The sequence below is a fragment of the Thamnophis elegans genome, chromosome 9 (genome assembly GCF_009769535.1).
Source record: "Thamnophis elegans isolate rThaEle1 chromosome 9, rThaEle1.pri, whole genome shotgun sequence".
Lineage (NCBI taxonomy): Eukaryota > Metazoa > Chordata > Lepidosauria > Squamata > Colubridae > Thamnophis > Thamnophis elegans.
This window is the reverse complement of record NC_045549.1, coordinates 30,287,415-30,305,661: the sequence shown is the minus strand read 5'-3', so window position 1 is coordinate 30,305,661 and position 18,247 is coordinate 30,287,415. Positions and strand designations below refer to the sequence as shown.

Here is an 18,247-nt window from a genome sequence, read left to right as displayed (position 1 = left end):
TAGTGCATGGAGGAAACAGCAGATAAGCTATATTTTTTCCAACTAAATTCATTCTGTGTATTTTTAAAATATATATATATATATATAAAATTATAGAGTATTCCAACTGACATTTGACTATCATGGAGCAATGCACGGTAGAAAGGATGCTTGCTTGCTATCATTAACCTATTTTTATTCACAAACACACTAGATTTTCAATCTTAACAAAAGGGTTAATTAGGGATACAATTTTTCACAGACTGCCAGTAATGGGCATGACACACACTATGTGCCCATCAGTAATTCTCAGGTACCTTTGATCTCAGCCCCAAATGATTGCAGTTGCCTACCATACCCTGACCCCCGGGACACTCTTAGAACCAGACATCTGGCTACTTTGTTGTTGTAGACTAATCTTATCCCACAAGAGCACAAGAAATGACACCAGGCAAGGAGGCTCCTGGCAAGGGAAAAAACAGTGCAGTATTAGCAGACCCTGCAACTGAGTTGGCATTATCACAACTGACTTCACATTTTTACAGGCTGGGATCATATGGTCTGCTTATGCTCTGTAGCAGTTTTACTTTAGCAATGTAAGGGAAAGGAATAGCCTCCTACAATGTACCTATTAAAAATATAGAATACGCTCAGCAGTATAGAATAGTGACGAAAAAGAATAACAGGTTTTTAAACATACTTTTATATAATATTCTTCCTTTTACGATACTATATTGATTTACTTTTCTTTCGATAATGTGTTCCTTTTCTTCTTGCTGCTGCAAATATAGAATTCCAAATTTGGTAAGTGGAGGATACCAGAATAGCTACTATAATTCCACTTCAGGTCTACTTTGCTTCATTTATCATTACAATTTTCACACAGGACTAAGGAGTTGTTCTTCTTGACGTTATTGGCCTTATACTGTTTTTTATATGGATTAAAGAATATCTAGGACCTTGCTGCCTAAAAATCTCCCTATGTCCGTTAAAGTTACAAAGACAACGTTAATCACAATCATAATCAAAATTGGCAAGAGAGGCAGAGCCTTTTAAGTATTGGCTTTCTCAAAATGTAATTTTAGAATACTCAATCTGGATTTAAATAACTCCCTTTTCAATGGACTTTTATTGAAATTACTTGGATATGTAATTTCATTTCAAACATCAGTTCAATATGGTGCAGAATTTGATAAGATTTTCTACTTAGAGAAAAGACAGGAAGTTTTTAAAGTAGTAAACTTTTTTTAACTTAATGTTTTGCTTATTGCTTTCAGATATATTGATTTATCACATTTCTATGATACCAATTACAAACCATTAAAAAAACCACTGTGGTGTGCACTGCTCCTCTGAGAGCCAATTTGCATGCTTGACAAATTTACCTCTCTCTCCATATACTCCCTCTTATAAGCAGGGCACTATATAAGCCAAACTCTAAGCAACTGGTAAATATTTCTATGATTGTAGTTTCTGACTACTCCACTGCCTACTCTGCTACTGCCTACCTTGTGGTCATGAAACACACACACACACACACACACACACACGGTCAGAAGGTTTGTATAGAACATGGTGAAATAGACAGGGCATCAGATTGGCAAATTCTCTCCTTGTATTTATTCAACTTATATGCAGAATATATACTGATGGAAGCTGGACTGGAAGAAAATGAATGTGGCTTCAAAATTGGAGAGAGAAGCATTAGTAACCTGTACTACTTGACAGCTGAAAATGCAAATGAATTGTAAGCTCTAATAATGAAAGCCAAGGAGCACTACAAAAATCAGACTAAGATAAAGCATAAAGAAGACTACAGAAATAAGAGGTCCAGCAATCAGCCTTAGAATTGATAAAAATACTGGAGTAATATATAGCTTCTGACTTTTAGGATCAACTATCAACAGTAAAGAAACCAGCAGTCAAGAAATATGAAGACTAGAGTAATAATAAAAGGCTTTGGAAAATATATTCAGATATATATATGTATTATACTTATCTAGGCTTAGATGCATCACATAGAGAAAATATCCAATACTATTTAATTTAGGACTTAATGTATAACCCGAACACATGACATACATTATATCTATACAGAAATACAACATAAGTAGGTTTTTTATCCCTAAAATAAAAAGACTAAAGACTGTTGATGTTTGGATAATGTGGAAATCCTAAAACTAATCAGTGACACCTTTTTTTCTACCGAGGTAGCTCAAGAAAGGAATTATTTTTATTTAAGCTCTAACAAGTATGATTTACATAATAATCTGTTAAAAGAAACTGGAGCAATTATAATCCAATTATATCTACAATCTAATCTCGTAAAAAATTCTAGCTGAAAAAATCCTTAGATTTACTCCATTATAGGTTATCTAAACAAAGAATGCAAACAATATTTTTTTAATATGTTGTGTTTATTGCACTTGTATTTATAAAAAGAAAAAATAAATGCTTCAATGATGCAAACGCTAGTACTAACAACAAACATGAATTAGTTTATTGTTTCTCTGTTGTTCTCAGTGATCTATTTAAGGCTATGTGGTGCTTGTTTTTGTTTTTAAACGTTTAAATATAATATAGTTGACAATGCAAGTAGAATTACAGCTGCCTCATAGTCTGCAAACATTCCAAGTGGTATTGAAAGTTTTCAGCAGTGCCCAGTCAACATTAGTTGCTTCCTTCTTCCAAGTTTGCCCCTCAAAAGAGGAAAGGACTTTGGAGTCCTTGGTGCTTTCTGAATTAGGTTGTTTGCTTGTTGACATTTCATTACCTAATTAGATAACATCAATTCTCTGACAATGTTACCTCATGCACTGATGTTATCTAGTTGGGTAATGAAACAATTGCAAGCAAACAACAATGCTCAGAGAGCATAATGACTTCATAGACCAATCCTAACTTACAGGTATTTTCTTCTATAGGAGCAAAAATGTTTCCTTGCCTTGTAAGACACAGCTGTGTAAAAAATGGACAATGGATTGCTCAACTTAATAGAGAAGTTAACTTTTACCAACACAATACTGATAAATCTGCTCTGAGTTGAAAGAAACTATTACTATGATCATCACAACTAAAATTCCTTGCCAATACTTACCTCAAGAATTCTGAAGTTTTATCTTAGTGTACTCAGTTTTCAAGACTGACCATGTATCAGGAGAATAATGCTAATGCAGTCAGGGCCATTAGCATCACCACAGAAATCAGTTATTTCTCATTTCCATTGGTGTGCAGAAAGAGTGGGCTCTGAAGTCCCTAATACCTCAGGTAGCACAGGTGTTCTCTACTTGGAGCAGCTGGCATCTGCTAATTAAAAGCTCAAAGTAACATTTTTCCATTTTTTTGAAGAAATTTAAACAAGTTACTCTGCAAGTTCATCCTACAGTTAATACTGTTTGACATACTGCATCATTTTTCCTTTCCCAGTTAACGGCTAGAATTTCCAAGATAGTGAGATGATTAGATTATAGGAAACATTAAAAATTTTTTTTAAAAAAGAGGTTAAAAAAGTGATAAGGAAATAATATACATTGAGCTTAATTTCAGAAACTGTATGGTGGACATCTACTTTCTTTAAAAGTAAAATTAGTACAAAAACAAAATTAATGAAATTTAAAGAATTTATTTAGCACAGTTCATTAATAATTCACTATTTGCTGGATTCGCATATTATGCAAAGTCACATATTTAATAGCTTTATCTATCAAAATGGCTAGATTCACATAACATATTAAGCTAATACCAAACATACCATATTATGGCTTACCATAAGCCATATTATACCATACCATATTATGTATAAATCTAGCCATACACTTACTGGACAAAACAGCAGCTACATTCAGATGTTCACTTGAATGTGGTAAATATTATTTTTCTCCCTCAACAAATAAAAGAAAGAAGGCTCAGTGGGTTGAGGGGATGGGAAAAGCCAAGATTATCATTTTGGATGGAGTTGATGCGAGAGAGGGGGATGGAGAAGACGATGGAGAGAATGAGAGAAAGGGATGAGCGAGAAGGATGAGATGTTCAAAGCACAAAAAATACTGAAACAGTACACACACAATGTAGGAACACAGACAATTAAGAAAGATAGAAAGCTGCAGCATAAACTATGTTATATTGACTAGATTTAGCTATATGTTATTTCACTTTCTTAGTTCTTGCCTTTAATTTCTTTATTATTTCTCATTTCCTTTCCACAGTCTAGATCAGGGCTGTCAAACTCGCATCCCGCAGGCCGGATGCGTCACCCACTGGCCATGCACATGCCTGGTTTAGCAAAGGGGGGGGGAGTCCTGATATGTCATGTGATGCCTCCATGATGACGCGAGTTTGACACCCCTGGTCTAGATAGTGCCATTTTCCCTAAAAAGGAACTAAGAGTTATGTATGTACTTTTATATGTAACACTAAAAAAATTAACCAGGGTTTCTTCAACCATCAGGGAACAGTCCTGCAAGATGACAAAGAACTTATTCTTCCAATCTCTGCTTTTCTCTTTTAGGTTGTTTCAATAGGCTCTTAGTTGGTACTCAGAATACCTTTAAGGACTAAAATCATCTCAGCATGGTTCTTGAACATTTACCATTAGCCTGGCTGCACAAATAGAATAGTGCAGCCAGACTAATGGTAAAGAAAAAATAGTCAAGAATTAAATGAGTTTCCTTCCTTTCTCCTCTTCACAGGTATGCCCTGGAAGGCTCCAGTCCCAAATTAATTAATACTACTGTATTTCTACCACTGCAAAGGACAGTATTTTTTATGTCAAGACTGCTCATGGATAACTCTCCATGGAATTATCCCATCTTTAAGAACTATGCATTTGGCAACAAACAGCCTTACAAGAAAGAAATCTGTGCAGATTTAACCATTTAAATTTAACTGAGACTTGCCCTGGTGTATGTCATGCAACCTCCCTGGTGATCCCAAAAGGTACTCTTCTATAACATCCTGCTTAGAAGATTTTGAATACATAAAGTGATGAAGGTTTCTACAAGAGTTAAATTATTATTGTAGACCTGAGTTCCAATATTTTATAGCTCTGTGCACACAGGTTGCACTCAGGCCAATCACAGTTTCATCTCAACAGATTTGTTGAGGTTTCATTTGTTTCCCAAGCAGAGATAAAACCTTTTTCAAATCTACTCCAGCTGCTGTGACCTTGGTCTATGATTTAAAAGTTCACATGCAATAATTTACTTTATTCCAAGGGACCTTTCAAGATTTCTCTTCTAAAATGGTTTTAGATTTGGTGGCTTTGTGTAAAAGCCTAATATCTTTATACAAAGCAACATCATTTGAACTCTGAATAACAAAACTAAGAGGAAATTAATATAAATTTAAAGGTGTAACCAAATCTACAGGGAAATCCTTTCAAAGAATGTGGTGAAACCATGTCAAACTTGAAAATAATTAGCAAATCATGCTGTCACTGTTAGAAAGGAAGCAGAGGTAATTGGCCATTGATGACAGTAACCCTCTTTCAGGATCCTATCATTGATTAAGAAGGACTTTTAAGCCAAGGACAGGAGCAACTATTTTCAGTCAATTAGACTCATAGAATCATACAAGCGCAGACATAACACGTGAAACAAGAAATATTGATATGATTCACAATTCTTGTATGTGAAGCTATTCACATCCAAAATGAAAAAGGAACTTTGGCAAGAGCATGGAATTACTCCCTTCACATGTTGACTCTACTTTTAAAAAGTTGCACCTTTTCTTAGGCTCATGAATTCAGTAAAACAAATGAATAAAAAACATTAAAATTGCTCATTTACTTATTGAGGAAAATGATCCAAAGCTATATATTTGAGTATGACAAAAAGTAAGTGAATCTCCTAGGATTATCAGTTCATTTGAACGTGAAGTTAAGGTTGTTTCAATCAATGGGATGATAATTGGTACAAGTGTGGAAGCTGTTATGTGGGCAGAAAAAGATTACAAAGCTATTTCCAAAGAGTTTGGACTCTGCCAGTCTATTGTCAGGCAGATGGTATACAAATTAAGGCAATTCAGCTCCATTGTTACTCTCCTAAGGAGGACACACTAACCAAGATCACACAAAGAGCAAAGTATGTAATATTCCGGATACTCTCAAGGAACCCTAGCTTATCCAGAAGGATATCATAGTCAATGATGTTGAAAATTGCTGTGAGATCAAGAAGGGCCAGAATGGTTAAATCACTGCCAAAGGTCATTCACAAGCATACCTACGAATTAGACAGTGACTAGAAATGCTGCAAAATGGTTCTTAAGAGTGTTTTCTCCAGGGCAAATTACCTAGAACAGGGGTGTCAAACTCAAGGCCCTAGGGCTGGATCCAGCCCGTGGGGTGCTTAGATCTGGTCCATAAGGCCACTCTGGAAACAGCAAAGGACCAGCCCACGGTGCCTCTGCCAGTGGAAAATGGGCTCTCAAGCTCTGTTTTTGCTGGCAGAAGGTTGCAGGAGGTCATCACAGCCAAAAATGGAGCTCGGGAGCCCGTTTTCACTGGCAGAGCATTTGGGCCACCATAGGCTCCAACACAAGTGACGTTGAGCTGGCCACACCCACCCTGGCCCCCTGAAGTGAAACACAACCTTAATACAGCCCTCAATGAAATCCAGTTTGACACCCCTGGCATAGAACAAAGCTGTTATTACTGGGTAGAAAGAAAGAAGTCTAGAAACCATATTCCGAATGCTTTCCTCACATCACTTCCATTTTTGAGTTCATTCTACATGAGATTTCTTGGTATATTTTTAACAGTTCAAAAGCTAATGCCTGTCTTAGAATAACCTTAACATTTTGGCTGCAGAGATTCTCAATCATCTGCGTCACAGTTATACCAAAGGTACTCTTTCAAAAAGCAACTGACGTTTCTTAGGGTTTTTTTCCCCCCTTGAAAACATTTTGCTTCTCCTCCAAGAACCTTTTTCAGGTCTGAAAGACTGAACTGAAGCAGCTTCTTGGATGAGAAGTGAAATGTTTTCGGGGGGGGGGGGGGATAAGAAAGTATAGTTGCCTTTTGGGAAAGTACCTTTGGGATTTAAGATTTTGGAAAAATCTATGATTAAGAGAAGAAAAAACATAAAACTAAATAGAATATATGTGTGATAGAAGTGTGCAAAGAAGGTAAAATCAACCTTGCTTGATGTAGGAAGCAAACATATTGTTCTCCATAAATTCTTTTGCTCTATTCTAGACAAACTTTTCCACAATTTTAAACCAAGAATATTTCTAACTGTAACTGAAAATAGACTGTAATTGGGATTTTCTATATGCGCTATTCTGTAAAATTATGAAAGGATCATTGTAATCATATTGTACCATATTGATATTACTATTACAGTGGACCTAAGTTGGCAAAGGTAGTATCATCATTAACTATGGAAAGCTTTTGTGAGACAGTTATACATTAAATTCATTTTAACTAAGAGATTTTTTTAAAAACTGTGGGATTCATAATACCCTATCTGCTGCAGGTACTGTTAATCCAGAAACCAGAACAGGTATCAAAATTCTGGGCAGGATTTTGAAGCAGAGGTCCAGGGAAACACTGAATGGCAGTAAAGAGACACAGTGGGAACAAAAAACTTTTCACTACCATCTAATGATGGCAAAAATGTACTGTAGTTGGGAGTTTCTGAATGGAAATCCTAAAACCCTTCCCTACCAGGATGTCTTCCATTTTAAATTTAAATTTTAGCTAGAATAGCAGAATGGCAGATCCAAATTCATTTTCCCCATCTGGAACCTTACACAGATAACCCTTGATTTACAACAGTTCATTTAATGACCATCTGAAGTTACAACTACACTGAAAAAGTGACTTTTGACCATTTTTTACACTTATAACCATTGCACCATCTGAAGTTACAATTTTAAAAAAGTGACTTACAACGTTTTTTACACTTACAACCATTGCAGCATCCCCATGGTCATAAGTAAGTATAATTGTCATTGTACTTAAATACAACAAAATTGGTTTCGGTCATGTGATCAAAATTTAGATGCTTGGCAACTGAATCATGTTCATGATGGTTGCAGTCTCTCAAGGTCATGTGATCATCTTTCACAACCTTCTTACAAGCAAAGTCAATGGAGAAGCTAGATTCACTTAATAACCAGGTTACTAACTTAACAACTGCAATAAACACTGCATATATAATTCTTTGTCTATAATAACCTCACATAAGAAGACAGGAGTTAGCTAGCTGCAAAGTAAGGTAACTGGTCCCTCCAGCCCACTTAATAGCTGGAGTTTTCCATAATTTCAGACCAAGAATATTTCTAACTGTAACTGGAAATGGACTGTAATTTGGATTTTCTATATGCACTTTTTCTGTAAAATTATGGAAGGATCATTGTAACACAAAAGCCATATTGATATTACTATTACAGTGGATCTAAGTTGGCAAAGGTAGTCTCATCATTAATTATAGAAAGCTTTTGTGAGACAGTTATACATTAAATTCATTTTAACTAAGAGACCATTTCAAACATTGTGGAGTTTTTGCTGGATATAATGAATCATCAGAATGGCTGCCAAACAAGTCAGCCTTTTCAAAACAGTCACCTACCAGTAATCTAAAAAATGTTAACATCTGCCGGTAGCTTGACAGCAGCTCTGGAAAAAGTAAAGCTACCAGATTACTTTATTAAACATTAAGTTGGCCTAATGAAAGATACCGTCTTATTAAAACAATGCCAACCAATTTTGCTTAGTAAAAATATTTTTATACAAAAGTACAGTATTTTTAAAAAGAAGAAGTAATGAGAAAACAAAATGTAAAAATCTTACCTCATTCCCCCCAACAGCTTTAGTTAAAATCACTGCTGAAGATACAGGCGGAGGCATACAGCCTACTGTCTGCAAACTAGAGAAGGATAAATGAATACAAATTTTATTTTTCTAATTAATCTTCAATACAAAAGAAGGGGGCATAGCTATATTATTTGCTAAATGACTAACTTAAATACAAAATGACTTCTGAATCTGCTGCTTACAAATAGTTAGCTGATCGAATGTCTCTGAACAACTTTATTATTTATTAGCAATTGTAGCATTGGAGATCATCTAGCAGAGGGGTATCAAACCCAACTTATTGAGGGCTGCATCAGGGTTATGTTTGACCTCACGGGACCGGAGGGGCATGGTCATGGTAGATGTGGCCAACTCGATATCCCTCGTTGAGGCTCTGTTTTTGGCTGCGATGGCCTCCTGCAGCCCTCTACCAGTTAAACCAGAGCTGCACACAACCTGCCCGGGCTCCGTTTTCAACGGCCTCCTGCAGCTCTCTGACAGTGAAAATGGATCTCAGGGAGGCCATGTGCAGCCCACTCAGGCTCTGCTTTCAGCCGTGATGGCCTCCCCAAGCTCCATTTTTGCTGGCAGAAGGCTGCAGGAGGCCGTCAGGGCAAAAAAAGGAGGCCAGGTGGCTATGTGTGGTCCTCCCAACCTCCATTTCCGCTAGCAGACATACCAGGGGGGGGGGGTCTTCGCTGTTTCCAGAGTGGGCCTGCAGGCCATATCTAAACACCTGCAGGCTGGATCTGACCCACGGACCTTGAGATTGACACCCTTGATCTAGAAATGTTCCATTCATTGAGCACCCAAGGCTTTCCAGGTCCAAAAAGTCAACATTGCAGGTATAACCATGCAATCAAAGCCCCACATCCTTTTAATGTGTATTGCATGTGTCTAATGAACATAAGGAGGAGTGAAGCCCCTTGACTTTTTTAAATTTTAAAAAAAGATGCTCCCTACACAGAAAAAAGAAGATATGTACATTCAAAATAATTTATACACTGAATTCCCAGTTAAAATGAATGAGGAAGTCTGATCTGTACCAAAATTGAAGTTTCTTACTAACTTCAAAGCATTCATAGTAGAAAAAACTAAGAGCAGAATAAAACCTTCCTGTTACAAAGTATTGCTTTTCATATGGACAGAGAAATTATATTAAAATGACTGGAGGTTCAAGCTACAATTCCTGAACACTTTCATGATTCAAATTTTATTGTCCTTAACTGTTCAATGGCCTGCAAATCTACTACATTGAGGAATGTATCATAATTCCTTTCAAGACATATTCCTAGATAAACATATGACTTTCTTCTTTCCATTTTCAGAAATACAATATATAATAAAGAAGAATTCTACATTAATATTTCATTAAACAATTATACTTTGATAGTTCTTGACATTTTTGTTGAGGTTGACACTTATGCACTTACTTTTCCATTTTCTATGACTACTAGTCAGTGAACACATTTACATATCAAATAAAATTCAAAATTATGAGTAATAGTGACTATAACAGACTTCTCAAGTCACTATTTGAAATAATGAAAAATAATGCAAAGTGCTGAAAAAGAAACTTCTACAAAATTGTGCTTTGAAATTCAGTATGCTATTTCATGAACAGTCAATGTTTATCCTTTTATTCTACTATGTCTTACTGTATCTTACTCCAATATTCTTTGTAAGCAATCAGCAAACATAGCACAGGCATGTTAAAAAGAGACATGAAGTGCAAGTCCCTACATATAAAATCTGTTGCCAAGCCTTTATATGTGGAATAAAAATTCTGAAAGAGTAACCTAAAAGCAAGAGTCAAACCATTAAGCGGCACGAAAAAAATAAGTTCACTATTTTTTTTAAAAAAATGCTAGCATTACTGGAAGTGCATTACTGAAAGAGCAGTGATAAATAGTTCACTGCTTAAAACATACCCTTTTAAAAGCCATTCATTTATAGATGTAATAGATAGAAGCTGAAGAAATAGCCATATAACTGTTGGGAAGAATACAAGTGTGAAGATCTGTACAAAAAGATGCAATTTTACATGCATCAAAGCACTTGTCAGCTCCTACGAAACAAAAGAAGAAAAATGTTGCAGATTTAACAGCTGAAGTAGTATTGCTCAAGTTAGTATCATTAAATATATTAGGTGCAAATACTTTTCAGGTGTACATTCTGTTCTTAAACAGTAAATAACAGTTTGAATTCACTTATAGTGACAAAAATATGACATGGCATTGTCTAAAACAAGTACAGTTTGAATATTTTTATCTATTTCATTTTTTTTAACTTATTCATACACTTTATTTAAAGGATTTCAGTCAATTTTAGCATACATGGACACAAAAGGAAAAAAAAACATGGCTACATGTTTGGAGTAAAATTTACTCCATCATTTACTCAGTAAATGATTGTACTGAACAGCGTTTAAAATGGCATTTTTTCATATGGTACAGAACTCCTATCCTCGTTAAATAAGTGCATACCACAAATAATGTTAATATATGCATGGAACTTTGAGGGTTAACAAGAAGCAAACCACAGCTTATAAACTATCTTTGTGCTCTTTTATAATATGGCCATCTCAAGACATCTATGCCATAGATCCATGACAGCGAACCTATGGTACGTGTGCCACAGGTGGCACACAGAGTCCTCTCTGTAGGCACGCCAGCCATTGTTCCAGCCCAGCTCCAACGCGCATGCACGCGTGCCTCCCGTTGGCCAACTGGTCTTCAGTTCTCTGCCATGCATGTACTGGGGTGGTGCACATGTGGGATGTGGGATATTTGTGGATGAGCATGCGCACGCATGGGGGGGCACGGTGGCCCCCCATGAGGTCCCGCTGTGCTCCATTTTGGGCCTGGAAAACCTCCTGCACCAACCTGGAAGCCAAAAATGGGAGAGTGGGGCGGGGGCGCATGTGTGGGGTGCGGGGGGAGTTGCGCACGCATTGCACTATGGGTGTGGGCATGGGCGCAAGCTATCACCATGTGCACTGTCTCGGCATACAACAACAAAAAGGTTAGTCATCACTGCCATAGATTATACTGATATAAATTTTAAAAATGGGGTTAAAATACCAGTTAGGGAATTCTGAAGTTGAAGTTAAAAATGAGGAAGACTGACATGCAACCAACAGTAACTGTTCAGTGATAATGTCATCATTTTAAAATGTGTCCTTACTACCAGACTCTTAAAATAACCCAGAAATTTGTTATTATTTAAGTAACAAATGAATAAATAAAGGATGAATATTCGGTTTGCAGTACCTCTGTTTTCAGAGATAGTCCACTATTGAAGAATATAGTAGAGACAGCTACATATGTGATAGTGATTTCTGGTTTCAGTGGTCCTGGAAGAGAAAACATATTTGAAGCAAGAGTAAACAAAACCAACAAACTTCTGTAACAAACTTCCCTTTAACATTTATAGAGGCTATTAAGATATCCTCCAACTGTGCATTCTATAGAGGTTTAAACCAGAATTCATTCATTCATTCATTCATTCATTCATTCATTCATGCATTCTCCCTCCCTCTCCCTCCCCCCACTCCTCAATCTAGAACTTGCTGCAATGGGCCTTGTCAAAACTAACAATAACCTTGTGATTAAGAGAAATAGATGCATATCACTTAGTAATGTCAGCCATAAGGTCTATTTCTCTAGATTGTTTCTTGTTAATTATATAATTTTCATTTCATGCCATCTTAAACTATATTTGCAGTAGAAAGAATAGAGACTCAAGTTCTGGACATGCACTTTAAAGCAGGTTTCTACTAATTTTAACTATTGTAGTAACCCTGAAAGTCCAGATTCAAAGAGAAAATAATGTCCATTTTACATATAATGAAAAGAATGATGTTTCTACAAAGCTGGTACAGTAATAGCAGATGGTAGTAAAAGACCCAAGTTCCTTTGTATTCTGCAGCTTAAGAAGAAAAGTTAGGTAATTGTCACACCATTATTCACTACAGGCGATAGTTAGAAAGGGACAAAATGTGGGGGAAAGACATGAGTGCCTTCTGATTGCTTTTAAATTTCACCTCACATAGGAATTTGCAAAATGCCATACAATACTGATTATCTTTGATGATACAAAAACGGAGTAATAGGTACTCATAACACTTATACATCAACATTACTGGCACCACTTTTAAGTTCTGATAATTGGGGAAGAAAAAACAACAAAGTTTTCTTGGCAGCCAAAAAGACCCTTCTTACTTCTCAAAGTAATGCGGGCTGAACTATTCCCTCAGGCAGTTCTAAGTACAAGACCAGAAAAGACACTATTAAAATGAAACATGAAGGGCACAGTTTTGGCACCTTGATACTACAATAATGTGGATACTTTTTAAACTTTTATTTATTTTTTCTTAGGTTCAGGTTTGTTGTATATGATTACTGCTTGTATTTTAAGAAATGCAAAATAAAGGCCAATGATATAATCTTATCAAAGTCAGTACTACTAAGTCAAACATCTGCAGGATTGCAGTCCCACTATCACAGTTGTTCAGGAATCTCTAATTACAAAGACTTCAGAGGCCCATATTTTGAAAGATATTTCTGCAAAGGAAGAAAGGGGGTAATCAAAAGCCTGGTTAAGTGATATTATTAAGGTAGGCCACCTGCTGAAGCAAGGATGCAGGCTGCATTTAAAAAAACATTTGCAACTAAATGAAACAAGACAACATGAACTTTTCTAAAGAATATTTATTTTAAAATACCAAGTTTTAAAATAAATCACCGTATTAACATATACTGACTTCCCACAAAATCCCCACTTGTATGAACATTAAAGAAAGTGAATTTGTCCATTACGGAAAATAAAAAATTCTATATTCACTCTACTTTGCCTCACAAGAAATGCAATGGAATCTACAGAATTTATGAGAAATAATTACTTAAAGCAACCTTGGGAGATTTACTTTGAGCCTATATAACCTTTATGCATAATATTTCAAGTTCCTCAACTATACCAATATAAGTAGAAGTGATCACTAAATCACTTTTAAAAAAGCATTAATTTTGCAGGAGGTTTTAGGAAAAATGGTATACAATACAGAAACTCATGAAGCTGTTAGAAGCTGATAGATGGCAATTCATATCTTAATATTGTAAAGGTAAAGTTTGGGAAACACACACTTTTAAGGCTACTCTTCACCATCAGAATGAGCTATCTACCAATTAAAAGTTTACAAGTAATTGTAAAGACTGTAGATAGTAAACACTACAGTATATCCAGTGAGCCATTTCCCCTTCTGTCACAAAACAGGAAATGCACTAAGTGCACATCACATGCACAAACATATATCTCACAATCTGATTTCAGTACTGCATACTATAGTAGATAGTGTCCAACATTGTATATAATGTAAAGGCTGTGTTATCTAAAATGAGGTTACCTGTCCTGTTAGATCATGAAAGGTTCCACTGCATGTGAAGTGAGCGTTATGGACTGGAAGCCAAGCTTTATCAACTGTACCCTCATGAAACACCTTTTCTGTTGCTGCGATAACTTTCCCTGAAGATAATTTGATTCCTTCCATCATGGAACTTCGAAGCCTAAGGCAATTTTTGTTTTTTAGAGGTGATTTGCCATTGCCTCCCTCCTAGGGCTGAGAGAAAATAACTGGCCAGGTGGCTTAGTACCTAAGGAAGAACTAGAACTCTTGGTCTCCTGGTTTTCAGTCTGATGCCATAATCACTACACCAAACTGACTCTTTACTAAAAAAATATATAATAAAGTTACCCTGGCTTATCCAAAGTGAAAAGATAGGGGTGGTATATAAACTGTGATAATAAAAATAGAATAGTGCGAGTGGGTGGGTGTCCTGTATACTTATGCACCAGAAGTGGTATTCAGCCAGTTCTCTCTGGTTCGGGTGAACTGGTAGAGGCAGCTGCAGGAGGCTTTGCTCACCCACCCCGATGTAATGTGCGAGCACTGTGCATGCGCAGAAGGCAGTGCGCAACGGAGCTCACATTTGTGAACTGGTATGGAAGGTAAGTGAATCCCACCACTGATACATACACAATATAATGTATATAAACACAAGATTTAACTTAGTCCCACACATCGTGAAGCCATCGTGGACTGAATATAGAGTTTGGTTTTCAACAAAAGGAAAGTCTGTTGTTCTCTCCTAAAACTAGAAGAAAAAGAAGTTCCTCTAAAAGTTTGCCGAAACAGCAGGACAATATATATATTCAATTCATGAACTGGACTTCACACAGTTCTCTCCAGAAGAAAAGTGATAATTATCTCCAATTAAAGAAAAATAATGTTCCACAGGTGAACAGGATACATATGTTATCCCAAAATATGAAGCTGCACTAACACATCAGAGTTAATACTTAGTTTAAATGTTCAGTCAGCCCAGGATCAGTACAAAATGATCTCAAAGCTTATTGGTTAATTCTTCCATTACTATTGGAAAAATTAACAGGTAAAATAAAAGTTCAAGAAAGTGACAAGCACAACCCTTTTCTAATTTAGGAACAGCTTATCAAATCTGACAGCCATTTAAGAACTGTAAATTTCTATTACTTGAATGACTTTGAAGTTTCTACACTTGTTGCACATCCTTAAGCCCTCTAAGTGGGGCGCTACTACATGCCCTTAAAGGCTGTCTGTGTGAACTACTAAGCGGAGCGCTACTGCGTGCCCTAAAGGGTGTGTGTGAACTACTTTATCCCTACTTCGACAGCAGCAGCTGAAACACACACACGCGCGTTGTCTCTTGCTGCAATCGCAGCCGGATCCTTCCACGCGGAAGTGGCATCTCCCCGCGCTCGCTTGCCGGCCGTGCAACGTGTCACACTACAAAACTCCTGGAGTTTGGCGTCCGGGGAAACTCCGACCTTCCTTTGGGAAGGCAGAAATCGTACTATTTCCAAGGGACGGTGGAAAACCCTAGGAAGAGGAAGGCAGCTGGACTCCCAATGGCGCTGCCCTGCTACGAAGAGGGCAACTCTTGCATTGCTCAGGCAGACACACACACACACACACACACACCCCTAAGCCCGACTCAACCCCGATTTTGGGGGACAGCGGGCGGAAAGGGGGTTCAGCTCGGATCCTGGGCAGCTCTGCCCGTTTCTCTCCGCTTTGCTTGCAAACCAGCGAGCCCCGGTTGTGAAAGAGGGGTGAGGGGGGGGCGCTTCCCCAGGAGACTTACCCCCCTTCACTCCAAAGGCCGGCTCCAGCTTGGCGACGGTGATGGCCAGGACGATCCCCAGCATGAACCAGTCCTTCCTCAGCCTGTCCAGGATGCCCATGGCAGCGGCGGCGGCGGCGGGGCTGGCCGAGAGAGTCGGGCGCCTGAGGGGAGCGAGGGAGAGGGCGGGGGAGGAGAGCCGGTCAGGACCACCCTCGGGCCCTCCCGCAGAGCGGCTCCGCAACGTGCCGCCGGCCGCGGCCAAACCAGTTAAACGCCGCTCCCGCCGCCGCTGGGAAGTATCCAGTGACAGGAACAGGCTCCCTGAAAGCCGCCATCGCTACCACGCGACCGCTAATAGACTCGCGCGCTCTCAGCTCTGGCGGGCAAGGAGGCGGTAGGAGGGCAGCAACAGCCAGCCCGCCCGCCAGGCAGGGGCGCCGCGACTAGGACTCTCTGCACCCATGGGGGAGGCTCGTGGGGGCGGCGGGGACGACCCAAGCAGCGACCAAGGGCTAATCCGAAGGAAGGAGCGCAACCGCCAGAACTGGGTGCCTAAGAGCGCCTCCGAAGCAGGCTAAAGGTCGGAGGAGGCCACCCCGGGTACGTCCCCTAAGTTGGAAGGAAGCGCCTGTGGGAGGGAAGGGATCCCGCACGCGCTGCCTTTCCTCGGCGGCTGGCAATCGGAGAACAGGGAGAATGCCGGGAAGCCCTTCTGAAGCCGAACCCAGCGTCGGGAGAAAAAGCAATGGGAAACGTCCGGGGCTGATGGAAAGGGCTTGCGCGCCTCTTCGAAGCTTTACGTCCGCTCTGTGACGCAGCGGCGTTTAGCGTGAGAACGGGGCTGGAGGGCGGGGCTGTGCTTTCAATGCCTGGCGTGAGACACGTGTCGCGGGACTCGCACTTCGGGAGGGCGAAGGGGAGAAGGACGAGGGGGCTAGGGGTCGTATGAGCGCGCGCACCTGAGCGATCGGTGGTTAAAAAGCGGCCGGGAGTTACCTTCCTGTATAGGGTTGTGAATCGTGGGTGCAATAGAGTTATAAGACTCTACCTATACGACTTTTTTATTTATTTTATTTATTTAGTTTGTCAAACATGTATGAGATAATAGGTATAAGTATAATAAACATGGACATGAACACAGGAAATGGGTACTTGTTGGGATTTGTTTTAATGTTAGTTAACCGCGCAAAATGAACTAGTGCTGAGAGATTTTCCTTCCTCCTTCCTTCCTGGGTGATGCCATCTTTCTTGCGTGTGTTTCTCCAGCGAGATTTAGAGCTTCCTTCTAAAAATTGCATGCAGGGCGGGAGAGAGAGAGAGAAAGAGCTGCAGGAACAGGTAGGGGGGGGGGGGGTCCGCCGTTTCTGCAGCCGCAATTTTAGTCTTGATCCCTGGGGATTGGACTACGCGGTTTTGAATCAAAATCTCGAAGTAGAGTTTATCGTTAATTGCCCTGAATGCATGTAGTTGATTTGTTGTCTCAATTCTCATGGAAATTTACAGATGACAAAAATAAATTTTAAAACACTCCAGGAACAAAACTATTATAGCATCAAGTAATCTGGAACGGTGCTAAATTGGCCATAATGGGTTATAATGTTGTCTGACCAGAATCCTTAACTGTTCAGTAGAGAAAGGACAGGCCACAGATGCTGTGTGGAAACTCCTGCAAGGTATCTTCTGGCCTGGTCTGAGAAGGCTGTGATGCACTCCCAGGCATTAGGAAGAAGTGTCTCTTGGCCTCATTAGCTCCTCATTTTCTGCTGGCAGGGAAGACAACTGCCACAGTTCCCAACCAGGATCCTAACCAGGGTTGCAATTCTGGAAGTTCTAGTTTCAACTTCTGAAGGACATCAGCTGGTGATTATATTTGCTGATCACCCTTGTCAAAGATTTACTTTTATTACTTATCTGTTCTGTTTTTACAACAGTTGCATAATCTGTTAAAAGCAACACACCCACAAAAATGAAACACCATTTCATACATTTAATTTTCTAAATTATACTATCTGTTTAAATTGTGCTGCAGTCCAATATGCATTTACAGACATGCATATTACCTGACTTCAAGGAGGATTACTCCCTGTTAAAAGATTAAGATGATTAAGATACTTATGTATATTCTAGTGTCATGTAGGAAAGAGATGTTATGACTCTCCAGAGGTTGCTGAAATAGTGTTCAGTTTAACTGTAGCTAACACAGCCGTTGCAACATCCTCATTACTGTGCCTGGCTAATTCCTGGTGGATGCCAGACAAGTTTTATCTTAAGAGAGCAGATGCTACTGCTACTTAAGAAATGCCTGTTTACT

The 18,247-nt window shown here is 38.8% G+C and overlaps 1 protein-coding gene across 3 annotated transcripts in view; it reads right to left on the bottom strand.

Annotated features, from left to right (window-relative positions):
• The window catches only part of SLC10A7 (solute carrier family 10 member 7), a 174,031-nt gene extending 156,985 nt beyond the window's left edge, over positions 1–17,046 (bottom strand). For 2 of the 3 annotated variants that reach the window (XM_032224161.1, XM_032224160.1), the window contains exons 1-4: positions 15,955–17,046; positions 12,046–12,128; positions 10,705–10,841; positions 8,771–8,846 (exon numbers count right to left, since the gene is read on the bottom strand). In XM_032224161.1, coding sequence (XP_032080052.1) covers positions 8,771–8,846; positions 10,705–10,841; positions 12,046–12,128; positions 15,955–16,054 — 396 coding nt within the window. In that variant the 5' untranslated portion in view covers positions 16,055–17,046. The remainder of the gene's footprint in view (positions 1–8,770; positions 8,847–10,704; positions 10,842–12,045; positions 12,129–15,954) is intronic. The other variant, XM_032224159.1, reaches the window with a different exon arrangement.
• Positions 17,047–18,247: the final 1,201 nt, after the last annotated feature.